The 15,019-nt window shown below is 52.6% G+C and overlaps 8 protein-coding genes across 8 annotated transcripts; 3 read left to right on the forward strand and 5 right to left on the reverse strand.

Moving 5' to 3' along the window:
• Nucleotides 1-3,640: 3,640 nt before the first annotated feature.
• CORC01_13652 (2,3-diketo-5-methylthio-1-phosphopentane phosphatase) lies at nt 3,641-4,701 on the forward strand (the record flags this gene model as incomplete). The annotated part of the gene is made up of 3 exons (XM_022625268.1): nt 3,641-3,686; nt 3,801-3,841; nt 4,054-4,701. 3 exons carry the CDS (start codon nt 3,641-3,643, stop codon nt 4,699-4,701), a joined length of 735 nt encoding a protein of 244 aa, XP_022468204.1.
• Nucleotides 4,702-4,909: 208 nt separating this feature from the next.
• CORC01_13653 (uncharacterized protein) lies at nt 4,910-5,353 on the reverse strand (the record flags this gene model as incomplete). The annotated part of the gene is made up of 1 exon (XM_022625269.1): nt 4,910-5,353. One exon carries the CDS (start codon nt 5,351-5,353, stop codon nt 4,910-4,912), a length of 444 nt encoding a protein of 147 aa, XP_022468205.1.
• A 230-nt stretch (nt 5,354-5,583) lies between these two features.
• On the reverse strand, nt 5,584-6,489 carry CORC01_13654 (nucleolus protein; the record flags this gene model as incomplete). Its single annotated transcript, XM_022625270.1, has 1 exon — nt 5,584-6,489. The coding sequence occupies one exon, from the start codon at nt 6,487-6,489 to the stop codon at nt 5,584-5,586; it is 906 nt and encodes a 301-aa protein (XP_022468206.1).
• A 473-nt stretch (nt 6,490-6,962) lies between these two features.
• CORC01_13655 (ribosomal protein L23) lies at nt 6,963-7,796 on the forward strand (the record flags this gene model as incomplete). Its single annotated transcript, XM_022625271.1, has 3 exons — nt 6,963-6,987; nt 7,239-7,306; nt 7,416-7,796. The coding sequence occupies 3 exons, from the start codon at nt 6,963-6,965 to the stop codon at nt 7,794-7,796; spliced, it is 474 nt and encodes a 157-aa protein (XP_022468207.1).
• Nucleotides 7,797-8,279: 483 nt separating this feature from the next.
• CORC01_13656 (Tim10/DDP family zinc finger) lies at nt 8,280-8,711 on the reverse strand (the record flags this gene model as incomplete). The annotated part of the gene is made up of 2 exons (XM_022625272.1): nt 8,280-8,446; nt 8,594-8,711. The coding sequence occupies 2 exons, from the start codon at nt 8,709-8,711 to the stop codon at nt 8,280-8,282; spliced, it is 285 nt and encodes a 94-aa protein (XP_022468208.1).
• A 606-nt stretch (nt 8,712-9,317) lies between these two features.
• Nucleotides 9,318-11,239, reverse strand: CORC01_13657 (CorA-like Mg2+ transporter; the record flags this gene model as incomplete). The annotated part of the gene is made up of 2 exons (XM_022625273.1): nt 9,318-9,894; nt 9,951-11,239. 2 exons carry the CDS (start codon nt 11,237-11,239, stop codon nt 9,318-9,320), a joined length of 1,866 nt encoding a protein of 621 aa, XP_022468209.1.
• Nucleotides 11,240-12,783: 1,544 nt separating this feature from the next.
• CORC01_13658 (microsomal signal peptidase 12 kDa subunit) lies at nt 12,784-13,259 on the forward strand (the record flags this gene model as incomplete). The annotated part of the gene is made up of 3 exons (XM_022625274.1): nt 12,784-12,834; nt 12,917-12,976; nt 13,053-13,259. The coding sequence occupies 3 exons, from the start codon at nt 12,784-12,786 to the stop codon at nt 13,257-13,259; spliced, it is 318 nt and encodes a 105-aa protein (XP_022468210.1).
• Nucleotides 13,260-13,483: 224 nt separating this feature from the next.
• CORC01_13659 (E3 ubiquitin-protein ligase RBX1) lies at nt 13,484-14,005 on the reverse strand (the record flags this gene model as incomplete). The annotated part of the gene is made up of 4 exons (XM_022625275.1): nt 13,484-13,582; nt 13,631-13,701; nt 13,767-13,845; nt 13,898-14,005. The coding sequence occupies 4 exons, from the start codon at nt 14,003-14,005 to the stop codon at nt 13,484-13,486; spliced, it is 357 nt and encodes a 118-aa protein (XP_022468211.1).
• Between the last annotated feature and the right edge of the window lie 1,014 nt (nt 14,006-15,019).

A 15,019-nucleotide genomic window follows, 5' to 3' on the forward strand; every position in this document is an offset into this window, starting at 1 on the left:
GGGGGTGCTCTATCGTCAAACCGTTGTCCGATCCTTGAGCGCTGATGTGACCCTCCCCCAAAGGCCACCTCACTCGAAGCTGGGCACCCACAAGAGGCTTTATTACAGGCTCAGAGATGATGATCACGTTTGCTCTGTTATGTGTACTTAGCGCCCGTGACGCTGGGCCTTGGCTGATGCCGATCACGGCCGCTCCTCGAGAGTGTTTCAGATGTCGGCGCTCTTCGTCATCCCCGCGAACCCAAAGTGGTTCTCACCAAAGGTTCGTAGGAGTGTCCGGAGTTCCTTCGTCTCAATTGCAATGTGCAAGTGTGCACTCAAAACAAGTGTCTCCCATCTAGACGACGTAATAATCGCGGGGTTCGCAAACTTGGTCTCCTGTCGTGTGGAAACACGTCCCTAGCATCGCTCTATAGTTTTTTTGGCAGACCGAGTTATTGGTGGTGTCGGAAACCAGGCAAAGGCATCAACCATAGCAGGGACTCCTTTACAATTACTCACATCGAACGGAAAATGGGGGCCGCATTCGGTGTTCGACTGCTTCTCCCAGCACGCCTTTCTACATCCCCGGCCCAGTCGTTTCCCCAACAAACTTGGTCGTGTGACCGGGCAATAGTGGTCTCACTGCTGAGTGAATGACCGTGAAGAAATATCCGCCCACCGGGATTCGAGCCCCACTCCGCACGGGAGAAACGTACAAACATACGAAGGCTTCAATGCCGCTGCACACTTATGACAGCGTTGTAATGAGGCTTGTAAAATGCCAGTCACTCATAGGTAGGCAGTACAGTCTTGACTGAGAAAAGTCACTACCAAGCGAACAACAGCTGATTACCCTGTGTCTCGCTTTAATGTTTGAGGGCTCCATGGCTGTCTCGTCTTGCCGCCCTCTCTGGTATGATACACAACTGACTTCGCTAAGGCGACAGACTGCCTTGTAACGCAAGATACCACCATAACACCCTCCACCATCTCCCTTCTGGGACGGACAGAGCGTTTGGCATGTGTCATGCTTTTTTTTTCTTCTTCGCGGCTGGCAGAAAGGGTACATATTGGGTGCTGACGAATAAACGGCTGCTGTGACAGGTCAGCCGCAATACGAAAAGGGAGATAGATGGATGCGTTGGACACGGAACAGGCGGGCGATCGCAACGGATCATCGCCGGCGTCGACAATGACCCCGCCGCCGCGAGCGGCGAACTTCGCGGGAATGGCCCCCGGATATGACATACTATGTTTGTGATGGAAAGCATGCGGTGGCTTCAGTCAACTATGCCCCCAAAGCTTGATGAAATGATTATCTGTCACTTCATCAGACACGTCTTGGAGTCACACCCCAGGTATTTGTCTGATATCCAAGCCCTGAGGTATGTTCCTTGGCTTCGACCACCCTACCTGATGTCTTCTTTACCTGGTCATCAGTGGCACCTTTGCATTGCGCTCCGTTATGTCATGTCCCCCCCATCTTCTTCACCGGCACCAAATCTCCGTCTGAACTCGTGAGGCGGCGGCGAAAGTTCATGTGGCCAGCCGGAAAGCTTGTTCCTCGCCTTCTACTGCGTGCACGGAGGCGAGATCGGGCCAGAGCCAGAGCCCGTGATGCCGCGCATGTCAATCAAGACGTAACGAGTTGTTCACTTTTTCAGGCCATGCGCTCCGAGGTCGTCATCATCTTCTCTCCCTCCTCGCTCGTCGCGACATTTTTTTTTTTTTTAGCCCCCACGGGCAACCAGATTCCACGAAATGGCCGTGCGCCGCACTCCTCTCCATCAAGCTTCCAGGTTTCCGATGATTCATACTGTTGGACTCTAGGACCAGGAGATGCTGGCGCACGATTGCTATGCATTTCCGCCCTCAGACTCTTAGGCCAATCAAGGCAGATGAATATCTCATCGAACTTGGAGCAAAACGTCACGCCTTGTAATATTGACAACATCTTGGGTCCTTGGGGAGGCGGGCAGGATGCTGGCCATTCGTACTCGTCTACTCGTCCTCAATGGCGCATGTCCATGAACCAACACCACTGGTCCCTGATCTAATCCGCTCATCACCATCATGTGTCAGCGAGAAACGTTGCTCATTGGGCATAGAACGGCATGGCGCAATTGCCGGTAGCCTGGTTTAACTGCCATGCTTCGAATGCGGACAAAAGAATCTCTAGGTCAAGCTACCGTGCAGATTAGGAGCTAGAAGCAAAGGAGTCCAAAATGTCGTGTAGCTGGTCAGTCAACGCCAATCCATGGACCGTGCTTTCCATTCCTAGCCCGTTCGGCAAGTTGGCTTGCATTTCTGTTGCATATTTCCCTCTAGTACGACGAATTGGCGTTCGGGGTGCCTGGGTATTCGTCAAATAGGGAGATTGTCGTACCACGAGATCATAGATGGACAAGGATTGGTATCTCGGAGAAGCACGATGGGGGGTACAAGGATAAGAATGATGAGACTGCACGAAAAGGCCACGGCACGTATCGGAGGTTCGTCGGCAGGGGACCGGAACAAATTAGGAAGGGGGAATGAATGATGAGCCACTTCAGCCCAATGGTCCTTATTAACCGCAGCGCTTGTCCGCCTTCTTCAAAGCTTACGATAGCTCCAATCGCCAGCAACATTCGGGACCGTTCTGGCGTGCTGTTTGGGTTCTAATTACTGTCGGCTCTCCTATCTACTATAGAGTTCCGCTTCTAGATCTCGGGCAGTTATGGGGTTCTCAATCCCATCGCCAGCCTAGGTAGGTATCCAATGCAAGTCCTACATCGGCCGGCGACCTGACCTGATTATGGCGTCGTTGAAAGGAGTCGGAAACAGGCCCGGCGTGCTCCACGCAAGGTACCCGAGCGCATCGTCTTGGTCCGTTGCTGCCCATAGGCCCCATACGAGGCCGTTCGAGGCCGTACGACGACCGGATGACGACCTTCTCTGCGCTTCTCTCGGGTTCATCGGTGACCTGTCAAATTCTCACAATGGACCAGACCGCCAGACGGATTCACGTCCAGCTCCCGCCGGCTCCCTCTTTCCGTCCTCCGAGCCCATGTCCGGCCGCAATATCGCCCAATTCATTCCTCCCTTCACCGCTGCTTCAGTGCTAGTCCTTGCCTTGCAATCAATGGCTTAACAGTCTGCTGTTATTGGGCCATGTCACCAATGGCACCTCTGCGTTGGTGTAGCCCTTTGCAACCTTATTCGCCCATCTCCACTCTCACACCTCACGCAAACCCAACTGTCACAGACACACCTCTCAGGCTCTCACACACACTCACCTGCACTGTGCAGCCATACCTCCGTACTGCAACCGCGTTATCCCGTTCCGGCCCTACTCGAGTTCCGGTGCTGGCTTGACCGCCTTATTCTAATCTCCCACCGTCACAGCCACATGCATGAAGTAGCGCCAACTCACCTATCCCAATGAACTGCGGAAGGCTTGAACGAGAGTAGTAAACAGAATTCGAAAGCCGCTGAAGGATTCTATTCTTGAAGCGAGAAAGACAATCGCAAGTGAGAGGGAGAATTTGGTCTGATCGCGCGTCGTGACCCGAGTCCCACCGTCTCGACGTGTCACCTCGGGAATTTTCTTCTTCTTCTTGCCTCTCACCTTGTCACGACAACGCACAATACCAAGTTGTCTCTATAGACAGCTCAGACAATGGCCCACAACTTCGGCGCTATTAGTGTCGTATTGCTCGATATCGGTGAGCGCTTCCTACCTGATGCTAAACTCACCGCATCCAGAATTACTCTTTTGTATGGTGGATTTCAGTCTTGATAACATTGCCCATACTGATTCGAGATTTCCAAACATTCAGAAGGAACCGTTTGTCCCATATCCTTCGTCAAAGATGTGCTGGTATGTCGTCTCACCCCAACCACACCCCCTGTACCATCGGGTAATCTGTGAAGCCCCGTGTCCCCCGATGAGTTTCTTGAGTTCTCCCCCGATGGCGCGGAGGTGATTGGGTTTTTGTTTTTTTCTTCATTCCGAACCGGACCACTGTGCGCATGCTCCCACGGCGGCACAGTCCCGCCGCTGTCATTTCGTACTGATGTCTCGGTTCCCAGTATCCGTATGCCGTCAACGTCCTTCCAGCAACGCTAGACAAGCAGTGGGACAATCCCGAATTTGCTGTCTACCGCAATGCGTTCCCTGAGGACTGCGTATCTGACCGGTCGATCTTTGAGGCGCACTTCCGCGAACTCGTCAGACGCGATGTCAAGGCCTCGTACCTAAAGGCCCTACAGGGCTACCTCTGGAAAGAAGGCTACAAGTCGGGGGAAATCAAAGCGCCTCTCTTTCCGGATGTTGCTGAACGTCTTTTGTCCTGGAAAGACGCCGGCCTACGCCTCGTTATCTACTCCTCTGGCTCTGTGCCCGCCCAAAAGCTGTTCTTTGGCTACACAGATGCCCAGCCGGCGGACTTGACGCCCATCATCTCGGGTTGGTTCGACACGGTCAACGCCGGCCTCAAGACTGAGCCCGGCAGTTATGCCTCCATCCTGTCCAACTTTCCCGACAGCAAGCCTGAGGAATGGCTTTTTCTCAGTGACAACCCCAACGAAGTCACAGCCGCAATCACGGCCGGAATGCAAAGCATTCCCGTCGTCCGCCCCGGCAACGCACCACTCCCGGATGACCTGAGCCCAACGTTGCAGCCGATCAGAGACTTCAACGAACTCAAGGGCTTGGGGTCAGATCATTCAAATCATTGATACGCGACTAGTTGACTGCGGGTTACCCGACGACGAATGCTCCTCCTAGAATCTGGTAGCGCAATTGGGACAACCGGCATGGAAACGCCTCGAATACAGTCCGCATCCGGTGAACACTATCTTCAGCTTTCCCATCTCCGTCGACCGCTCAATTCCACATCTCTTGTCCCGTCCATCCTATTCCTTAATTCTCCAAGCCATGTCTGTTCTAGATGCCTGTCGCCCATTCCTCGGCTTCAAATAACGTGGGATCTTGTCCGTAGCGTTGACCGCAACAGCTGATAAGAGGCCGGAACATGGTGGTCAATGTGCAAGGAACAGGCAGGCCAAAGTTGTATCCACTGGAGCTTCGCAGAAGCCCCCATCGAACACTAGAGGGTACGCAGCTGCCGATTCGCCGCGTTATCTCGCTTTTGAAGTCGCCAAACAGGTCCATGGTTTGTCTTGCATGGGTTGCCGATTGATCCAGGTGTAAAACATGGACTGGTCCGTCCCGCGGAAGGCATGTCAAGGCAACCCCTCGCTTGCAACGGGCGCCTGTCAACTGCCCGGACAGCGGGGTTTGTCGTGGGCTTGTCGTGTCGACGACATTCGTCCCACAATACAGGTCATCGTTGGCTTGTTGGAATCGTGACCTCTTCGAGGCGTCCATTCGGAAGCGACAATATGAATGATCGCCCGTCGATCGCTGTGAGGGGACAACGCTTGGAACTTACACCACCTCATGGCCCAGCGTCTGATCGCCGAGTATCGCCCCAAGGGCAGAATTATGATTGGAACCCATTTTTCCAACAACAATAGAGACATCCTGCTTTCAAAGTACTTCGTGACTGCCAGGCAGTTTGCAGGCGCAAAGAAATCCTTCTATCTAGCTGCATGCAATCATGAACCCTTCAGCGTGATTGTGAAATTGTTTCGATTCAGACCCGAATTGATCTCCTTCTTGACAAACGGAGGCAATGGGTTGCTAGGAGCACTCGCCCTCTTCCAGAATGAATAGACAAGCTTGTTCGTGACCTTGGCCTCAAGCTGGACGTAACCCAAGGCCATCATGATCTCGGCCAGCCGATTCTGGGAGAAATAGCGCGAGTTTGATACACAGCTTCGGGGGAGGACCAGAAATAGTGAGGGAAATATGGCGCGAGTAGTATCCGGTAGATCGTCTCCGGGCTGACGGAGAAATGAGAGCGTGCGGAGAAGCATCTCACCGCGAAGAGAGTGGTCGGGCACGTAATTGACCACCAAGCTGAGTGAGATGATGTCAAACCGATCCGAGTCGTCCATTGGTAGAGGACGTTCCATGAAGTCCTGCTGAAGGATGCCCGCTCGTTGGCTGTTGAGGTCGATAAGAGTCATTTCGAAGAAGCCGCTCTTGGAGCAAGCGTTATCGGTGCTGAGAGCGCCCACCTCGAGCATTCGCAATCGGCGATGCGCACCGCCCTCGTCCTTCCCCTCACCCCGACTGCCTTTGGACTTCAAGGGCTGGAAGCGCGCTGATCGCAACCAGTCCAGGAGGACCCTTGAGCTGTCCCCGCCGCGGTCTACCCTCTGGCCCTGGAGACTGGCTCGCTGGTACTCCGCGAGCCCGCCGAGTGCAGAGATTTCAGCTGCAACCGCTGCGGCCTCTTTCTCGTCATTTCGGGCCAATGCTTGTTGGCGCTTTTTCTGCAGAGTGTGGTGAGTGTTGATGAGAGTTCTGGTTTCCTTGCGAGATATTGACTTTGCTTTTTTGAAAGTAGGAGGGCGGCCACTGGACAACAGCTTGTTGGCAGACTTGGTTCTTCCCATGTTCTCAACGCCTTTTCTTCCGGGAAGAGAGAGACCAAAAGAATAATCAAGAGGATTTTGGTTTTCAAAGCCGAGTCGCGTGCCTCGAATTTGGCCCGTTGACATTTGGGTTTTTCTCAATATCAAATCCGACTTTACAGATGTTCGGACTTTTTTTCTTCCTGTCGATGAGTGTGAGTTCCGATACCAGCCTTACATAAGCAGTCTGTTTCGATCTGAGATGATGTCTGGTGCCAGGTTGAATTAGCTAACCCGACCTTACTACTGACGGTGGAACATTTATCCTCCTCGCCCCCGCCTTTTACAAAGATAAGATAAGATAGAGAATCTAGTTGCACAGACCAATTCAACCCTAAGCCCACAGAAGAGAAAAAACATTTGACTTTCATAATCTTCACTTTCTTCAATCCGACTTCGACACCGACGACAAGACAGCTAACCCGCCCAACCAGCCAACATCCCCAGCAGTCACAATGGCCCCCAAGGATTCGAAGAAAGGTAGTTGAACACCAGCTCCCGGCAGCAGTCAATACAAAGTTGCGAGCGCAACCTTCACAACTTTTACACACGTACAATGGCGACTCGACAAAATCTCTTGTTTCGTCGACGGCGACGGGTTGAACGGTGACGGCACGGGGGATCCATCAACTCTCTACACCGAAGCCTCTCCCGGAGCATCATGCTGCAGCAGATTTTGCGAGTTCTTTTGAAAACAAAGAGCGATTGCTGATGCGACATCTCTACTCTAGGCGGTGCCTCCAAGGCGCCTAAGGGCTCCAAGCAGGCCAACAACGCTGCCAAGGCCGCCCTTAAGGGTGTAAGTACAAACAACTTTCTCCCTACCCTGTCTCGATGGGCCACAAAGTTTCTGTGGTCTAGGGTGGACGCTCTGCTGCGAAAGCGGGAGCTGACAAAATCTTTGCTAGGCCCACGGCCACTACAAGAACAAGGTCCGCTACACCACCTCGTTCCACCGCCCCAAGACTCTCGTCGTCTCGCGCGCTCCCAAGTACCCCCGCAAGTCGATTCCCCACGAGCCCCGCCTTGATGAGCACAAGATTATCGTCCACCCCCTCAACACCGAGTCCGCCATGAAGAAGATTGAGGAGAACAACACCCTCGTCTTCATCGTCGACGTCAAGTCCAACAAGGCCCAGATCAAGCAGGCCCTCAAGAAGCTCTACGATATCGACACCGTCAAGATCAACACCCTGATCCGCCCCGACGGTTCCAAGAAGGCCTACGCCCGCCTTACCCCCGACGTCGATGCTCTTGACATCGCCGCCACCAAGCTGGCTCTTGTTTAAGAGTTTCTTGCTAGGGCGATTTGGATGGGAAATGGAAAAGTAACAAAGCAATTCGGGTTCATTGACTGCAAAGGCATTGGCATGGGCGTCTCAAGGTTGTTGATAAAGATTCCCCAGGAGTGGCATCTCCCACAGGGCACCAATCGATTCTCCCGGTACTCAGGCTGGGGTACCATGACCGTGTTCAGTCTCAAAAATGCCCATGAATGCGGAATTCGCCTTCTCCCCGTGACAATCCTTGCAAATTCAAAACGTAAACTTGTACATGTGCAATGCGTGCTACATGTGTCGGACAGTTCATGCGAATGGTATTGCCATTCTTTCTTGTAACATAGTATACAATGCTTATACATGGGCGACTTCTGTGTGAAGTTCTCATCCTACGCCGTAATCTGGCAAGGTCTCCCGGTCTACCGTGTTTCCTCCAAGAAATGTTCTGTTTTCTTCTCCCCAAGTGCGATTCTCCTATGGGCCTCCGATCCCTTAACCGGAACGCATGTTGTTGAGGTGCTTCATCGTGAGGAAGTTGACGTCGAGGAATCTGTCAACGCAGTTGGCCAGGCATCCCTCCTCGCTCTTGTCCAGCTTTGAGTTGCGGATTGAGCCGCTGACGCACTTCTTCCAGCAGATCTCGGTCAGGGCATGGGTTTCTATCATGGTTCGATCTCGTCAGCTGATGTTCTTCTTACTGCACCGCTGTCCGATTGGGCCGCGCCATCCCCTCTATCTTCTCCTATCGCCTTCATACGCCATTGTTCCCTGCTCTTATAGTCTCTCGGAGGAAGCGCTGTACTGACGTGACTGAATCTGAGACCTCTGTTGCTCGTTGGCGAGAAATTGACGGAGCTCAAGCTTGTCCTTGTCGTTGAGCTTGTCGAGGTCCGAGTTCTCAAGCGCTGATCTTGAGGAGTCCATGATTATGGCTTTTTGGAAATTTTGCCCTTTGAATAAAAATCGACTTGTTTGCTGCAACTTGCTAGTACCGATGGGAAAGCGTATCTTGGTCGCGACGATAGTATGATAGAAACCGAAAGCCTTGAATTGAAGTATTTGTCGTCGGCCTGTGCTTGTCGAATCCAGCTTTTTCCCAGGTCTCCACTATAACATAGGCATCTCCCATTGGCTGACTCTGTGCGCAGGTAAGTAGTCACCACTCAATGCAAGTAATAAAGTGCAGGCGACCGTGGCAGTATACCATAAAGAACCAGTTTTCCCAGTTTCCATCAATGAGATGGTGGCTTGAGCAAGACATTACAAAGTTCACGAGGAGGAGCATTTCGAAAGTCACATGAAAGTTTTACTAAAGGATAGATATTAAAAACACTTCTGATTCTCCCACGTCCACTAGAACTTAAGACTAAAGTTGATTAATTGACAGACCAATTTCATTATTCAACCCCATCCCCATTGCTTGTTTTGTTGCTGACACAAGCTTGAAAGTTGTAACTCGTATCCGAGTAGTAGAACAGCATGCGAAGAAACTGAAATGGCAGCTTTGACAGTCGCGCCCCAATAGGCCCTTCAAATGAACTTGTACTTGCGAGCCAACGTCATGCTCACAACGCTGAAGAGAATGAGGCTTCCAAGAATAACAAAGAATGGAGCGAGAGATGTGTCAGCAAAAGGAACCGGGACGTTCATGCCGAACAGTCCACAGACGAGGTTGAGTGGAACCAGGATTGACGCCAGAACAGTGATCTTGCTGAGCACCAAGTTCGTGTGCGTACCCTGAGAAATGCTGTTGATGGAAAGCTGGGCCAGGTAATTGCTGTGGGAGCGAGACAGGATCTTTTCAAAGTGGCCGAGATTGGTAACCATGGTAACGACGTGATCCTGTATATCGCCAAGATAAAGTCCAATGTCCATCCGAGGTGTGACCTTGTAATTCTCGTTGCAACGCTTGGTAAAGCCTCGCAGGACATCAGCTTTGCCTCCAAGGAGGCGCATCAGAGCCATGGTGTTCTTGCGCACTCGGCCAATGGACCGCAGAAACTGGTTCGAATCATCCTCGCGGGCTACGAACACGCCGTCCTCTATGGCGTCAGCTTCCAGTTCAATGTCGCGGATGACTGGAGCAAAGCTATCCACAATATCATCGCTTTGTGATAGATTAGCACTGGGGTTTTCTTTGAAAGTAGGACCATGTCTGCTTACATGAGAGCATAGCAAATCCAGTCGCTGCTCAGCGCAACGTAATCCCTGAGCAGGGCAATACGCTTACGCACGTGAGAAGCATGGGCATTGGGCTCGAAGCTAAAGCTCAGAGTACCCTCACGGAAGACGATGACATACAGGTTGTACGGCTCGTACTCCAAGCCATCGTCTTCTTGAACCGGGGTGAAGGATCGAAAGCTTGCAAAATAGTACGAGGGAAACAGCTCAATCTTCTCCCGCGCCTCTTGCGTCGTGATATCCTCAATTGTCAAGGGATGAATACCGAATGCCTTGCAGATGGCGGTTAACTCCTCTTTTGTGGGGTTATTGACGTTCAGCCACCAAACTCCATCCGATTCATCAGCGGGGAGCGTGAAAAGGCCCCGAAGATCCTCGCCTGGGAGAACCAAGTCCCCGAGTTCTGCCGCGTGAATCGTAGATTCCCAAGCCGAGGAAAAGAAGCTGAAACGATTCGGGTCCAAGGGCTGCTGGGTTGCAGGCTTAGCCTTAGCTTCTTCGGCGGTGTGCTCCTTCTCCGAGATCTCCTGCTCATCAGAGGTGTCAGATGGCATGTTGAGGATATCTCCGTCAACGGTGCTGAGTTGCAACTGAGGCTGGCCCTCGGACGTCTGCGTCTGGCGCAAGTCTGGGAATGCACGAAGAGAGTCGCGGCGACTGGCAATTCGCGACGCCTGGTCAGACTGGACGAAGTTCTCCAAGTAGTCGAAGTCGATGTACAGCTGATCCTTACGCCGTGGATCTTGAAGAGGGAAGCAGACATCTTCCTCCGCTGACTGGTTGGTGGCTAAGCTGGCGCCGTCATCCACCGTGTGAGGTCGACTGCGGTGGCTGCGACGGCTGCTAATTGAGCCAGCTCGATGCAGGTTCTCCTCACTGCCTTTCCTCTCGGCCTTAGACTCGGAAAGGGACATGCCACGCTCGCGACGGCGCGCTTCAGCAAAGGCCTTCACCGAGTTGGGTGGGGAGATCGATCTCTGGTCAGTCATTGTCTCAACTGTTGGTCGACGGACCCGTCGCGCATGCGGCGAGATGTCTCCTCCATCATCATCCACAATTGCCTCTTCAAAGTCCCTAACCCGAATACTTGGCAACCGCTCTCCAGAGACCGAGTCGGGTCCGAGCAGGCGTGCTCCATAAAGCGTGTCGAAGGTGCCTCTTCGAGGCCGCTCCGGGTGGGGGCTAGCTGCAACCTGATGGCGGTGATCGTCGAGCTCAGGGATCGGCGTCTTGAAGCCACCCTCAGATATGTTCTCCTCGTGGTCAGACATGTTGAGATCTAGTGCTAGAAGCTGCCGGTATTGCTTGATTCCAGGCCGACGAGAATATCAGCTTGCTCGTGTGGGTAGCCCGCCTAGGGGAATGGGTCATAAGTCTCAAACTCGTTCCTCTTCGAAGGCCTCCGCAACTCTTGAATCAGGCGGCGATACCCATAACTGATGCGTATTCAATGTAGACCGTAGCCAAATCGCACTCCGCGCGGCCGGCGCGGTGTGCCCTGAACGAGTAGCGAGCTTCCAGGGTGGCTATGGTTGCGCCAGTCCCTAGAAGATACGTATACGCTGAGAAGACAGCGTTAATGCGCAATGGTGATGTCGATTTGGTTATTCCAGTTGTTCTTCCTTCGATGATGAAACCTGATTACGGTGGTTTCTTGTGCACTCCGCTATAGACCCAGAAACCAGGACCTCGGAGTGAACAGGTGGGTGAGGTAGCGTCAGCTGCGAGTGAAGCCAACTTGGTGGTTTTGAGTGTCGGGTAGAATTTCAACTGGGTCTTTCGACCTGAGATCACTCGAAAGTAGATTGCGCTTGTACGGTTTGTCGCAGCAGTTCGAAATACACGATTGTGTGTTAAGTCGACGACGTAGGTGTCTGTTGATAGGAGCGGTGTTGAAGAAATCGGATCACAATCGAGGTCCAATGGTAGTCGGGGATGCGTATGATGACCCAAGGATGCGGGACTTTGTCTTCGTCGTCCGGAAACAGTATACTATTGCTTTCGTGAGGTCGCTGGAACAACAACCAGAACAAGATCAGACTAATCTGATGATAAGCTGCTCTGACTGCTGCACAATCAGTGAGCAAAAAGTGGTTTGCGAAAAGGGAGTTGGGACGACGATTTTTTGTTGTCCTGAGCGTATTGAGGGTTTTTTTGAATTTTTTGGCGGTGGATGGAAGGAAGACGGGGACGGCCAGAAAATGATCAAATGCAAGGGAAGACTTCCCGGTTCTCAGTAAAAAAATCCGACCTTCGAGCCAGTGAGTCGCTAAGGCAGGTGGCGGCACAGGCCAGCCGAGAGAGACTTTTTTCTCGGGTTCCAGCCCAGGGTGTCATTCGGTATACCACAAGTGGGGACGCGGCCAAGCACCGTATGACACCACACAGTCTGTTAGCCTGGTTAGCCTGTCCCCGCCGTTCTCCTTGTGGTTTGGACTGCACCCAATAGCAGCTGCCGGAGCAGCAGCATGCGCCGACCGACTGAGCTTCCATGCAAATCAGACCTGCGGAGTGGACTGGAGTCTGTGCTTGACCTGCTTTGGAAACGGCATACCTGTTCCCTACCTACCTAACCTACCCATGGTACCTTCAGCTGTGTTTCCGTCCACCACTTCATCAAATCAGTAACGGTTGATCGCCTCGAGACCACAGGCCGAAACAAGTATTCGGACACACATTTACAGTCCGGTATCCTTCACCTACACTTGGCAAGCGGGCTTTTCATATCGATTCACCCTCCGGCGGCAACCTCGACTGTCAACCAGCCTACAACCAAAAGGAACAATTATTGGACAGTTTCGTGGCCGCAATCACGATGGCCGATCAAATCCTCGATCAGGTTCGCGACATGGCGGAAGGCCAGATCGTACGTCACCGGTGGAAATCGGCATTTCCGGCGTCGTTGACGCTTTTTGCTCGCCCAGAGGTTAACAGTGTGTTTTCCGCAGGACTTTGAGGGCCAGAAGCTGGCAGATCTCCTAGCGACTCTACTTCTCTCGGCATCTGGAGTAAGTTTCAATAAAAGCTCTATGGAGAGCATCCGCTACTTGATTGTTACTCTTGCTGACCTCCCCTTCCCTGCAGGTTCTTGCCTTCATCATTGGATACATCCTCCAGGACATCAAGCTCGCAGTCTACATTGGCTTGGGCGGAACCGTCCTCACATTTCTCCTTGTCGTGCCTCCTTGGCCCTTCTTCAAACAACATCCGGTCAAGTGGATAGAGCCTGGATCCGGGTCCGGGTCCGGATCCGGGACACGGAATGTTGCTCTAATAGAGAAGTCTGGATAGCCGGGATTGAAGACGTCAAGTATTCATCAATTCATTGTGCTGTATGGTTCTGCATCTGCAAATGTGCCCATCCTTCAAGGCTCCTCTAGCTAGCTGTTGAGTAGCCGTACGCAGTCCTCGCTCGAAGGACAGTACCACTGATCGTATCCTTATTACGCATGGCTGTCACACCGTGACGCTGCGTATCCGTCGGCAAAGACTCTCCCATCTTGTCTTGCACTATCTCAGCGTCCATACTTCTGGAACTCCCAGTCACGGTTGTCCAGCGGGCAGACTTGTCGAGCCTTGAGCCAACGTGAGATGCAGTGGAAATGGAATGCGTGCTGCGCTGAGGTTAGCGAGAGTAGGCAGAGGTAACAAAGAGAACTTACGTTGCAAATGCCCCAGGCCACAGTGCACTCTTCACTCGTGGCAGAGGCTTGATTCGCCTGGCACTCGATACCTGTACTTTATTAGCATGTTGAAGAAGGGCGAAACTGCGGAAAGCCGTGTCAGGGGCCAGCTCACAGAGATCCATAATGTGGTTCCTGCAGATGGCGCAATTGTCGACGACAATGTCCCATGCCCACAGTGCAACGGCGTTCCACTAGAGGCACTGGTAAGCTTGCGTGAGGCTATCCGAATTCCCATCTACTCACCTTCTTTACTTCGAAGCGCTTCTTTCCATCAACTGCCTTGGTCTCGCCGTCAGCGGCCTTCTTGGCGACCGCGGTCCCGGGCGCATCCGTCATGTCGACATCGGCCATCGTGGTATCTAGGATCGCAGCTACGGTTCGACTAGGGTGTAGTCGGTAAGTTTGAATACTGAGCGACCGAGCAGTATCGGAGAATATCAAGATTGCAAACTGGAAGTCGACGAGGCGGCGACGGTTCGGTATTTGGTAAAGCTTGCGGACAAGGCGTGAGAAGCGTACCTTTTCTGTCTCGTTGTAGGTGGTCAGCTAAGTCCGATCAGCGAGGTCAAAAGGGTTGCGGGCCGGCGGGCTAGCGTATGTCAAGCCTTCCAGGTAGCGGGCGAATATCTTACAAAGACGGTGCAAAGTGACTCTTCAAGTTTTCAGAAGAAGAAAAGAACTTTGGTGGTTTGGTGCAGCGTTTGTCGTGTCTCGTTTGCTGGCTGGGTTTCCGTGGGTTGGTGATGTATACGAATGGAGGGTAGGAGAGGTTGCCGACGGGAATTGCCCCGGTCCGCAAGGCGCCTCATTCAGCAAACCTGCGGTCCTCCTGCCTTGGCGGGGTTCATGAGGTGTGGCATGCCTCCCGTGCCTTCCCTAACCTTGCCTTAGGTAAGGTACAGTGCGGGAAACGGGATCGCTCCCTGCCTGAGGTGCCCTGTACCTTCGTCTTCTATAAGGTGCCTTAGACTCCTACCAAAGTACGGATAGAGATGCCTGTATTGTGCCCTGAGGGCCTGCTGGCCAGCCTATCTTACCGCCGTTACCTGAAAGAAGCGAGTGGAGAGAGGTTGCTCAGGCACTACACATTACCTAAGCACATGGCACCATGGGGAACCTGACCTCGAAGGGAGGTCCATATCTTCAGATTATGGGTGCGCACTGTGCCTTACTCCGACTGACACATCATCGAGAAATCCCATGGAATGAGACAACTTTTGGAAGGCTTTGTTATAGCAGCATAACTCTGGGAAAGGGAACTCTTTCAAAAAATTGCAATATCTTCTAGCGGCTTTGGCCATTTGAGATGTTGGAAGTAGGTATAGCAGACAGATTGGGAGGAAATACTGGTTACGCGAACGGGAT

The sequence above is a fragment of the Colletotrichum orchidophilum genome, assembly GCF_001831195.1.
Source record: "Colletotrichum orchidophilum strain IMI 309357 chromosome Unknown Scaffold_205.1, whole genome shotgun sequence".
Lineage (NCBI taxonomy): Eukaryota > Fungi > Ascomycota > Sordariomycetes > Glomerellales > Glomerellaceae > Colletotrichum > Colletotrichum orchidophilum.